The 12170-nt window shown below is 36.3% G+C and overlaps 1 protein-coding gene across 1 annotated transcript in view; it reads left to right on the top strand.

Annotated features, from left to right (window-relative positions):
* TMEM67 (transmembrane protein 67) overlaps positions 1 to 12170 on the top strand; it is a 53722-nt gene that overhangs the window by 14476 nt on the left and 27076 nt on the right. Inside the window, exons 7-13 of the mRNA XM_037131091.2 lie at positions 4607 to 4669; positions 6937 to 7091; positions 7203 to 7311; positions 8018 to 8104; positions 8420 to 8485; positions 10432 to 10588; positions 11171 to 11294. Of these exons, the coding sequence (XP_036986986.2) occupies positions 4607 to 4669; positions 6937 to 7091; positions 7203 to 7311; positions 8018 to 8104; positions 8420 to 8485; positions 10432 to 10588; positions 11171 to 11294 (761 nt within the window). The remainder of the gene's footprint in view (positions 1 to 4606; positions 4670 to 6936; positions 7092 to 7202; positions 7312 to 8017; positions 8105 to 8419; positions 8486 to 10431; positions 10589 to 11170; positions 11295 to 12170) is intronic.

Here is a 12170-nt window from a genome sequence, read left to right as displayed (position 1 = left end):
GTATGTATATACACATTTTTTTCTGAGACACCTAAAAAATAAGTTGTAGACATGTGACATTTTCCTTTTAAATACTTTATTACGTAGGTCCTAGGAAAAAGGGCATTTTTTTGGCATCGCACCTAAAATAATTTAAATTAATGTAATGGTATTACCTTATATAACTTGTTTCAATGTCTTTTACCCTCCACCCCATTTTTGGGGATGGGGTGTTGTATATAGAATCCAATCAAGGATTTCAAATTGCAGTTAGTCTTTTTATCTTTTAAAATATTTTTCTTTTTTCATTGAATTTATTGGGGTGACACTGGTTAACAAAGTTGTACAGGTTTCAGGTGCACTGTTCCACAACACATCATCTCATCTGTGCATGGTGTTGTGTGTTCACCACCCCAAGTCAAGTCTTCATTGCAAGTAGTCTTTTTGGTTTTCTTTAATTTAGAACAGAGACTCTTGCTCTGTTTTGCTGGATGGATTTTTTTTTTTTACTTTCTTTTCTTTTCTTTTCTTTTCTTTTCTTTTCTTTTCTTTTCTTTTCTTTTCTTTTCTTTTCTTTTCTTTTCTTTTCTTTTCTTTTCTTTTCTGCTTTAATAGAATTGATTCTTACATAGCCAAGGCCAGCTTTTACTGTCCCACAGTCTGGATTTTTCTCATTGTTTTCTCATGATTATATTCAGTGACATATTTTCAAGCAAGAATATAAGTGTGTACAGCCCATTGCATCAAAACAAGGAGCACCTAATGTCAGATTGTCCAGTCATTGGTGGTGCTAAACTCGATTGCCTGGCTGTGGTGGTATCTGCCACTTCTCTCCGTCATAAAGGTACTCAGATGAAGAAGGTAGTCTCAGACCTTCCTCTGAGACTATGTGAACATCCATTTTAGTATGAGCCTTGCCTAAATCAAGGAAATTGGTTACCTCAGGATGAATTTACAATTCTATTACTCTCTTTATTAGTTAGAGTCTTCAGTAAAAAGCACTTTCTTTCTGTGCTTTTTTTTTTTGCTCTACTGTAAACTCATAGAATCTTTTTTTATTCCGTGTGTTACAATGTTATCGTTATTCCTCTTTTCAAAGCTCGAATTGTCCCACGGTTGTACTGCCCTTTGAGATAGCTCCTGTGTTGTTTTGACATGTCTCCTTAAGTCTTTAGGCACTACCTTGCTTTCTCTATTTTATGTTCCAGGCTCAACCAATATAATAATAATTGTGAATAGTCACATAATACTCTTGTTTAAATTGTACCTTCATTGAGTATTTCAGTTTTCTGTTTTTAATAATACTGCTGTCAACCATTTTGTGCACATAGTTTTGTTTTTTCTTTGGGAGACACTACTTCCTTAAAATAAACTTCCTAAGTGTTTCTAAATTCCTGGGTTAAAATGACCAGCTATTATTTTATGAAAGGATTGTACAATTTTAATACTATTGCTGGCTTTATCCAAGGCTTTCATATTACATGTGTTTCCCAGTACTGTTGCCATTGCTTTCCATTTTTACTAGTGTTTTGGTGCATTGTTCAACCTTCATGCATATGTTTTTTCCCTTACACATGAGAACTTTTGCTTATTGAAGAGATAGAAGTAGAGATTCAGTTTTGTTTTAGATTCCTTTGATAGCTTTGGTGTAATGTTCTATTAACTTAATTTTATCTCCTCTGTGCATGTCCAGAGAATTTACTCTGAACTGTGCTTCTTAGTATTTTATTTTTTAGCAGTATGCTCAGATGAACTTGAAAGCATTTCTTAGCCAGACACATGTATCTGTAGCTTTCAGAGCACATGTACGCTTTGGTCTCATCCTGGATATTCTGATTCATTTTGTTTGGGAGGAAGCCAGGCATTTTCTGCTTTTAGGAAATTCCACAGGTGAGTCTGCTGCCCAACATCGTTTGAGAATCACTATTTCGGAGATTTTAACTGTTACTCAACATATCCCCAATCTCCAGTTGCTAGAAATCATTTACTGATACTTCTTTTTTATTACTTTCAAATTGAATACAGTGTAATAATCCCAAATTAGAAAATGTTAACTATTCAATACTAAGTAAAGATCTAGTTTTCCTTTTATTTTTTGACACTTTATTTCTCTATTATTGAAATGGGCATAATAATTTTTTGGACTATAGACACATTTTTTCCCTATATCTTTTGCCTAAGTGACATGAGTTTATAATGCGGTCCTATTTGTAAAAACTGACATTGGTTAGAATTAATCCTTATATTCCCATTAAAATCTCTTTCTTCATTTTTTAATTATATTTTACTTATGCTATTACAGTTGTCCAGTTTTTCTCTTCTGTCTCACCCCCCACCAAGCCCTCTTCCACTCCCTCAGGCAATCCCCACACTAGTGGATCATGTACATATGTTCTTTGACTACCGTAATATATTCCCTTTGTTATGCCTTACATCCCCATGACTATTCTATAACTATAAATTTTTACTTCTTAATACCTTCACCTTTTTTGCCCACCCTCCTGACCCCCCTTCTATGTGGCAACCATAAAAATGTTCTCCGTATGTATGATTCTGTTTTGATTGTTTGTTTTGTTCCTTAGATTCAGTTGTTGATATATATGTTTTTATTGCCATTTTAGTGTTCATATTTTGATCTTCTTTTTCTTCTTAAAGAAGACCTGTTAACATTTCATGTAATACTTATTTCGTGGTGATAAGCTCCTTTAGTTTTTTCTTGTCTGGGAAGCTTTTTGTCTCACCTTTGATTCTAAATGGTAGCCTTGCTGGGTAGAATAATCTTGGTTGTAGTTTTTTGCTTTTCATCATTTTGAATACTTCTTGCCAATCCCATCCAGCCTGCAAAGTTTCTTTTGAGAAATCATCTGACAATCTTATGAGAACTCTTCTGTAGGTAACTAACTGCTTTTCTCTTGCTACTTTTAAGATTCTCTCTTTAACATGTGACATTTTAATTATGATGTGTCATGGTATGGGCCCCCTTACACTGTCCTTACTTTTTGGGATTCTTTTTTCTTTTTGCTATTCTGATTGGGTGTTTTTTGCCTCCTTATATTCCAAATCTCTCATTTGATTCTCTGCTTCATCCACTCTACTATTGATTTCCTGTAAATAGTTCTTTATTTCAATTAGTGTATCCCTCATTTCTACTGGATTTTTTTTTTTTTTGCTGTTGAGGTTCTCACTTATTCAATGAGCATTCTTATAACCAGTGTTTTGAACTCTGCATCTAGTAGATTCCTTAGCTCCATTTTGTTCAGTTCTTTCTCTGGAGTTTTGATCTGTTCTTTCATTTGGACCATGTTTCTTTGTCTCCTCATTTTGTCAGCCTCCCTGTGTTAATTTCTATTTATTGGGTAGAGCTGCTACATCTCCCTGTTTTGGTAGCCTAGCCTAATGTAGTAAGTGTCCTATAGGATCTAGTGGCACAGCCTCACCTATCACCCAAGCTGGGTACTAGAGGTGTGTTCACCATATGGACTGTGTACACCCTCCTGTTGTACCTTGATTGCTCTTGGCACATCCAAAGTCAGCCATTGCCTGTGTTCTCTCCCGGGCAGCCTGGCATAAGATACATAAGATAAGTGTTCTGCAGATGGCCGCTTCTTGTGCTGGGCTCAGAGGTGCCCATGTGAGACCAGCCTGTGAATCAAGGCTGGCTGCCACTTAGTCACAGTTGCAGGCCTCGCTGCAGCCATATGCTGCTTGAAAGAATTTAGGAAAATCTAAAGCATAAGCCAAGACAAGCCATACACATGGGAAAGCCACTGGAAACAGCTTTGGTGGGCCTGGAAGTTTACTAGGGCAGGGCTTCAGGGAGTCACCAGGGAGGGGCAAACAGTGTGAACCAGGCTTAGAGTCTCAGATACGACTCCTGCCTGCTGGCTCTGTATGGGGAAGGCTCAGAAAAGGAACAAAGGCCTCTGCCACCACTTCTATCTGGGAAAAAGTTGCCCCCCAGTTCTGGCCCTGATGCTGGACAGTTCAGTTTCTCCCAGTATGTCTTGGTGCCTTTCAATCTGCCAACCCCATGCTGGAGCTCAGAGCCTGTGAGTCTGAGTAAGTCTGTGCAGACCCTTTAAGAGGAACTTCCTGGAACTCCAGAAATTTCTGTCTTCCACAGCTTTAATCTCCCTTGGTTTTTACAGCCAGAAGTTATGGGAACTTATTTTTCTGGAACTGTAACCCTGGCCTGGGTGGCCTGCTGTGGGGCTGTGGGGCTGGGACCCTTTGCTCCTAGAGATCCCTCCTGATTGTCATCCATCACACATGGGTGTGGGACCATCTCCTTCTTTATCTCCACCCTTCCTACCAGTCTGGATGTGGTTTCTTTAATTCCATAGTTATAGGACTTACATTCAGCTTGATTTTGGCAGTTCTGAATGATGGTTGTTCTGTAGTTTAGCTGTAATTTTGATGTGGGTATGTGAGGAGATTTGCCTTGTTTACCTATGCCGCCATCTTTACTGGAAAGCCAATAGTCTAAAGTCTATTTTTTAAATCACATTGAGAGAGTAATGTTAGTCTTTTTACATTCAACAATATGTATATTAATATCTTCCTAACAGTGTAGTGTTAAGGAATCTTCATTGGAACTTAAAACTAAAATTCATCTTTTCGTTTGCAGGGCATGTCTTTAACTTCAGAATGGTTTACAAAGTATTTGCAATCATCAGCAGCTGCTTGTTGGGTAACTTTGAATTTTTTAAAAAATAATTTTATATCATTTTGAATTGTACTGTTTTCCCCCAGATTATAAAAGTTTTCTAAGTAGCTGTATCTCCTTAGTCATAGTCTTTAATAAGAATAAACCCTTTCTAGTATATTGAAAGAGAATACATAAAGAAAAAATATTATTCATTTTATGTTTCATTATATACAAATTGAATATCTCTGAACTCAGCTGAAATTTAGTGTTAGGGGACACTGATTCATACTGTCATTTAGTAAGTGTTTACTGATGATCTACTATGTACCTGGCCCTCTTCTCAAATCAAGTGTTGTATTTCAGAAAAAGACATTAAAAAAATCCCTTGGAATTGTAGTCTAAGTAATTGTCAGGTGATGCAAAGTACCATGAAGACAAATAAATCAGGATAAAGAACATAGAGAATGGAAGGGGATTCTATTTTACTTAGGACAGGCGTCTTTGAAAGGGTGATATTTGAGTAGAGATCTGAAGGAAGTAAGGAAGAGCCGTGTAAAGGAAAGAATGTTAGCAGGGACCACAGCAAGTACAGGGGTCCCAAAGCAGAGTTACCTGGCTTGTTCATGCTTAAGAAACAGTAAAGAGCCTAGAGCGGCAGAAGCAGAGTGAGCAGGGAATGTGGGAAAATGAGTTCAGAGATGAAAGGGATGGCTATGGCTGGGACCTGGAGTTTACTACAACAGAGATAAGAAGGATTTTTACAAAGGAAGACCTGACTGAACTTCAGATTTTAAAAGGATTGCTAATGCATGGAGAGTGGATTTTGTTGGGGCGAGGACAGAAGCAGAGCAATCAGTTAGGAGAGTAAAAGAGTAATCTGTTTAAGGGATAGTTGACCCACAAATAAGAGTAGTACTATAGAAATGAGATATACTTTTGCATATACTTCTGTTTATATTGTGTTGGCCAAAAAGTTCGTTTTTTTCTGTAAGATGACTCTAGTAGCGCTTAGTTGTCTTTAACTTATTTGAAACAATTTTGTTAGATTGCATTGCCAGTGGTCATATCTGCGTGTATTTTTAAACAAACTTACCAAATTGGTGAATTTTTTTGCAGCCATTTGATATTGAGATGGAAGGAAAAAAGCAACATTTTCAACATGTTGTGTTTTATTATTTTGAGAAAGGTAAAAAGCTCAACTGAAATGCAAAAAAAAAGATTTGTGCAATCTATGGAAAAGGTGCTGCCATGGATTGACTGTGTCCAAAGTGGTTTGCAGCTCTAACCAGTGTGGCTCAGTAGCTTGGGCATCAGCTCTGCAAGGCGAAGGGTCACCAGTTCAATTCCTGGTCAGGGCACATGCCTGGCTATACAGGTTCAGGCTCTGGTTGGAGCATGTACGAGGGACAAATAATGAGTGTTTCTCTCTCATGTCAGTGTTTCTCTCCCTCTCTTTCTCCCTCAGTTCCCCTCTCTCTATAAATAAATAAATAAATAAATAAATAAATAAATAAATAAATAAAGATTTTAAGTGGTTTGCAGCATTTCGTGCTGGAGATTTCTCACTGGACAATGCTCCACAGTCAGGTAGACAAGTTAAAGTGGATAGCGATCAAATCAAGACATTAATTGAGATCAGTGTTGCACCATGCAGGAGATAGCCTACATACTCAAAATTTCCAAATCAGTAAAGTTATTGGTGAAAATGAAAAATGTGTCCTTTATTTTACAGAAAAAAATTCCGACTTTTTGGCTAACCCAATGTTTTGAAGATTAAGCCAACATGATTTGCTGATGAGTTAGATATGGAGAGTAAAGGAATAACTCTCTAGTGTTGCGACTTGAATTACTATAAAAACGGACTTCTTTTTTTCTGATAGAGAAAACTGAGAAATTTGAGGGGGTCAACAAATTATTTTATTTTGTTATTCATAAAAAATTACTTAACTCAAAAAATGGATCAGATTTACAGTATGTAAGAGCTAATAAGCAAATTATTCTTTCAAATATAATTATTCTACTTAATAGTTTTTTTTAATGCCATGCTTTAAGTTTTTAGTTGGTTCTTTCAGTGGCTTATCTTTTTTACTTCAGCCTAAAATTTACAATTAAAATGTACACAATATCCTTCTGCCGTATGGAAAGTTCTTTTGTACTAAAACTAGAGAAAAGGTATCAAAAAGTAAAAGAATACCCAAAAGAAGAATTTTTAGACTAGGTCAAATTAAAACCAAGCATAACCTATTATATCAACTTTTTTTAGGGTATTAAAATCCATGATACATTTATTTGTCTTTATTCTCTTGTAGGTATATGCCAATCTAACATCTTGCCAAGCTCTTGGAAATATGTGTGTGATGAACATGAATTCTTATGACTCTGCCACTTTTGATGCATGTCGACTATTTCAGTTTGTCTTTGAAAATACTGCTGGACTACGCACTGTTCATTCTGTTTCATTTTGGTAAGGATATTCTAATTGGTGAACTGTCGTTTTGACCAAATTCTGTTACTTTCACAAATACTAATATAAATGTTGCTTCCCCATTCTTAAAACAACTGTAATTGATTGTAGGAGACAGAATCTTCCGTGGCTGTTCTATGGAGATCAGCTAGGACTAGCACCTCAAGTACTCAGTACTACACCTCTTCCTACAAATTTCAGTTTTAAAGGGCCAAACCAGGTATAAGCACTATATTATTAAAGAATAACTACATTCTAATTTACAATTTGAAAAGGTAGTAAGACTGTTATTAGTCATAATTCTTGTTTCTTTATAGTGTTTTTAAAATATAATTACTAACCTAAATCTAAGTATCAGCTATTCATAGAAACTAAACAATATAGGGTTTAGCTGTCTTATTTGAGTACATATATGCATATGTCTGGATTATGTGATTATGGCAGCAAGTAGTATTTATGGGGTTGGGAAGGGCAGTTCTCATCACCAAATGCAAAACAATCTCAGTCCCTCTTTGTCTCTCTGTATTTAGGAAGTGCTTCCAATCACAAATGAGGGCTCTATGCCATTTCCCAGCACCGCACAGGTCCAGGTTCTCACCTCCAACTTTTTGACTTAGTAGAATGAAGTAATAGATTATTTCCTCCCTCACCTCCTACTACCAACCCTTACCAGCCTTCTATTACCTCCTATTACCTCCCTTACCGACCTTCTATTTAACAGGTTTGAAAGGAGCTTATCTGTTCATAGCGCAGCTCCTCAGTTCTGAAACAGTGGTTTTCATGCAAAAGAAAATAGTCCATTTATTTTAGGTGTGTTCAGTCATAGAGATATTAGATTAATTTTACTTCAAAGTAAAGATAATTGAATTAGTTGAATTTACTGCTTTTAGAGCATGTGACATTATTTTATTCTTGTTTTTCTTTAGGATTCAAAACTGAAGTTTGTTGCTGCTTCTTATGATGTAAGAGGAAATTTTCTCAAATGGCAAACTTTAGAAGGTGGTGTTTTACAGGTGAGCATGACTCTAGCTAAAGAATTACTAATGTGTCTTATTTGTACCCGAGGAAAAAATTAACTTATTGCTTGACTAGAGTATCAATTGCATGCTACAGTTGATTTTTTTCTTGTGCTTTAAATTGGAATTTCTTAAAACAAAATTAAGTTATGACTTTAATTTATAACAAAAATGGTCCCTTAACTTTTTATACCCTTAATACATTTAATAGTATTACATAACTATATATGTATGTTGGGACTTGAGAATTCTTACTACAAGCCAAGCGAATATTTGTGAGAGATGTTTATCACTTGTGTTCTTTTGCTCCAGCTTTGTCCAGACACAGAAATGAGATTAAATGCTGCTTATTCTTTTGGAACAACCTATCAACAAAATGTGAGTTTGAGCTGTGTTAAACAGTCTGTATTTTAGTTTCATTTTCACATTAACATAGTTGGAATTATCTTTGAATGTTTTGAAACTGGAAATATTTTTAATGTATTAATGAAGAATTTCACTGGTTGCCATAATTTTTATTATGTGGGTGTAGAAAATCTTAACATGAAAAAAGTAGGTGCTTTGTCCTCTTAAGAGCCTTATGTATCATATAGTGTTAGCTTTTCATAATCAGTTGTTGATTTGCTTGTAGACATATAGGTCTTAAAAATAATGTCTACTTCTCAGTGTTTTGGAATAAGATAAAAATATTATGGCCCTGGCTGGTGTAGCTCAGTGGATTGAGCGCGGGCCTGCGAACTACACGATCGCTGTTCGATTCCTAGTCAGGGCACATCCCTGGGTTGCAGGCCAGTTCCCAGCAGGAGACACATGAGAGGCAACCATACATTGATATTTCTCTCCCTCTCTCCTTCCCTTCCCCTCTAAAGATAAATAAATAAAATATTTTTTTAAAAAGGATATTAAAATATTACTTTATTTTTAGTGACTAATAAAAATGTTACCTTCGTCTCTATCCCCCAGTAACAAATAAAAATGCTTTCCTTTATCTTTCTCCATATTTTCTTTGCTCCTTCCCCCCTGATCTTCCTTCTGTTAGTAACCCATTTTAAAATTTCAGTATGGTACAAAGGAATATTATGAGCCATTAAACATTCACTAGTCTACAAAAGTACTTCTTGATTAAATTCATACATATACCATAGAACACTGTGATTCCACTTTTCTTAAAGCCATGATGAAAAATACTATCATGGAAAATACTGGAAGAAAATAAACATTTTTAACAGTGGTTATCTCTGGATTGGGGGATTACAGGTGACTTTGTGTTTTTAAAAGTTATATTTTGAAAATTTTCTATTATGAGCATGTATTTACTTTTATTATTAGAAATGAATTGTATATTACTTCCCCAAAAAACAAATGTTATGTGTCTCCCATAGTCAGAAGAATCAATACTTGTTAATCCTGCTGCTGTGTGTTCAGCATTTTATCATTGTTATCTGATCCATGAAATGCCTACGTAAGATACATATTATCTGTGCCTCACAGATGAGGAAATGGTGCTCAGTGAGGTTAGGTAATTTACTCAAGGTCTTGCATCAAGTAAATTGTGTAGTCAGTGTTCTGTTAGGTTTAAAAATCATGACCTTTCATTGAACCTAGCCGCCTCTCAGGTAGTTCAGAGAGTTGTAGAAAAAACAGCTATATAGGCAAAGAATGGGAAGAACACATGTTGATCTGTAGATATGGACAACGTACCATATCGGCACAAAGGAGGGGCCATCAGCAGTTTGTGAGGAAGTAAAGAAGGGCTTCAAAGTGTTAGTAGTACTTGGGCTTATAGAATAAATGTGTTTACCAGGAGAACATAGTGGGGAAGGGAGTATCAGGCAGAAACAATATTTTCAGTGTTAGAGAGACATAGAATAGCATAGCATATTTAGGAACTGCAAGTTGATTAGTGTGAATGGACCCTAGACAGGCAGGGAGCAGTGAGAGATAAGCCTGGCTTTGTTAAGGGGGGCCAGATCATAGCTAGCATTGGACATCAGGGTGAAGAATTAGGACCTCATCCAATAGGACAGACAGGAGTTTTTAAACCTTTTCACTGCCTATACCTTTAATGTTGAGAATGAAGGCATACCCTCTTCAGCTGGCTTTCGTAGGATTAAAAGCCAGGCAGTTCTTTACTGTTAAGTTTTTTTGGTCCTTATTAAAAATAATCATCTTTATAGCCTTCATGTTTTGGAAGGCACATAGAAATGCATATAAACAAAGAAATTTAAAAATATTTTATTTTATAAAATTAAAGAAAACACTTTTAAAGATCATAAATAGGATTTGTAATTTTCATTTGGGATGCTTTTATTTTTATTTTCCAGTGTGAGATTTCTATCTCTAAGATCTTAACCAACTTTCCCACTCCAGTATTTTATGATTTATACCTTGAATATACCAGTGAAAATCAACACCAATATATTTGGGCTGTGCCTGTGTTGAACCTAAATCTTCAGTACAATAGAATGTTTGTGAACCAAGGTAAGACATTCATACATACCATTCTTTCTCTGCGCTGAACCCAGTAAATAAGTCAACCAACCTGATAACTTAATAACCCTGGGTTACAAGAAAAGTCATAGATTGTCTCTTATTGTATGGTTTTATGTAGCATGCTCAAAAGCAAAACAAGATTGCTGGTATATTTAGAAATTTTTACAAAATGTGTCAAGCTTGTTGTTTAGCAGTTATATTATTGCTGAAAGTGTGTTCTGAGAAGAATTAATAGAACTGTAAATTGGGGCTTTTTCAAGTTCTTCTGGAGCTGCTTTCTGGACAAATTAGTTTATTTTGTTGTTTCCCTATTACAAAATTCTGCTTATTCAGGCTTTGTGCAGGAAAAATTCTCCCAAACTGATGAAAAGTCCAAACAATCAAAAAACTTTCAAATGAGGAGGGAAATCTAGTAAGAATTTTTTACCGCAATAGCTTTTTTCCCAGCCATCTTATCTAAAACAAGATGTACTAATTTTGTGTTTTAAATGTATTCAGTCAGCTTCTTGAGAGCCATCTTGAACAATTTGAAAGTATTTTTAATGCTTTTTTTCCTTTTTATGATAAAAGACAGTAACTCCGGCAAGTGGCTTCTGACTCGGCGCATTTTCTTAGTGGATGCACTAAGTGGGCGAGAAAATGACTTAGGAAATCAGCCAAGATTGATTCGAATTGCTACACAAATATCAGTGAGGTAAACAAATGTCTTGTGCACTAAATTATGTTGGAGTATACAGCAAAATGTTACAAAAGTTATTTACCAACAATTAGCAGATGAAAACAAAAAGAGCCTGCCAGGTGATTGCAATAGGTAGGCCTCCTTTTTTTTTTTTTTAAGATTTTATTTATTGGTTTAGAGAGGGGAAGGAAGGGACAAAGAGAGGGAGAGAAACATCAATGTGTGCCTCTCGTGAGCCCCGTACTGGGGACCTGGCCCGCAACCCAGGCATGTGCCCTGACTGGGAGTCAAACCAGCGACCCTTTGGTTCACAGGCCCAAGCTCAGTCCACAGAGCACACCAGCCAGGGCAGCAGCCCTCCTCTTATTTTCATCTCCTTGAATAGCTACTGTTTTAGGTTGGACCTGATTAACTAGCAACTGATTTGAACTCCCGCCTGTAGGGTCCATGTGTTGTGGCTGTGACAAACAAATTCACATGGACTACAGAAGTCCTGTGAAGAAAAAGGAATGACTGGACGCTCTCTAAGTGAGAGAGAGGATGCCATGACTCCTGCCTGGACAGGCTTTTATTGCTTTTCTGGGTACATTACATTGAAGATGGTGAGGATGGTCAAGATGGCCCTCATTTATTATGCACAGTTCACTGTAGGTGATTACCTTTTACAGATAACAAAGGGAAAAGTGTTGCTAATTCAAAGAGAATGATGTTGCAGACCAAGGGGAAAAGTGGTTGAACTAGTTATATTCCATACTTGGGAGGTTTAGCACAGATTTTAGGAAGTTACTTTAGAGATATGCAATAAACATTTTCTGCCTCAATCCAGGGTGAGGGAGTGTTAGCAAAAGCAAGCCTCATAGCTGCCTAGGTACAATGCAGGCCTGATTCCCC

This window comes from Artibeus jamaicensis, unplaced genomic scaffold (genome assembly GCF_021234435.1).
Source record: "Artibeus jamaicensis isolate MK-2021 breed Jamaican fruit bat unplaced genomic scaffold, CSHL_Jam_final scaffold_916, whole genome shotgun sequence".
NCBI classification, from domain to species: Eukaryota; Metazoa; Chordata; class Mammalia; order Chiroptera; family Phyllostomidae; genus Artibeus; species Artibeus jamaicensis.
Note: the sequence above shows the minus strand (reverse complement) of the source record. Positions and strands in the feature narration are given on the sequence as shown.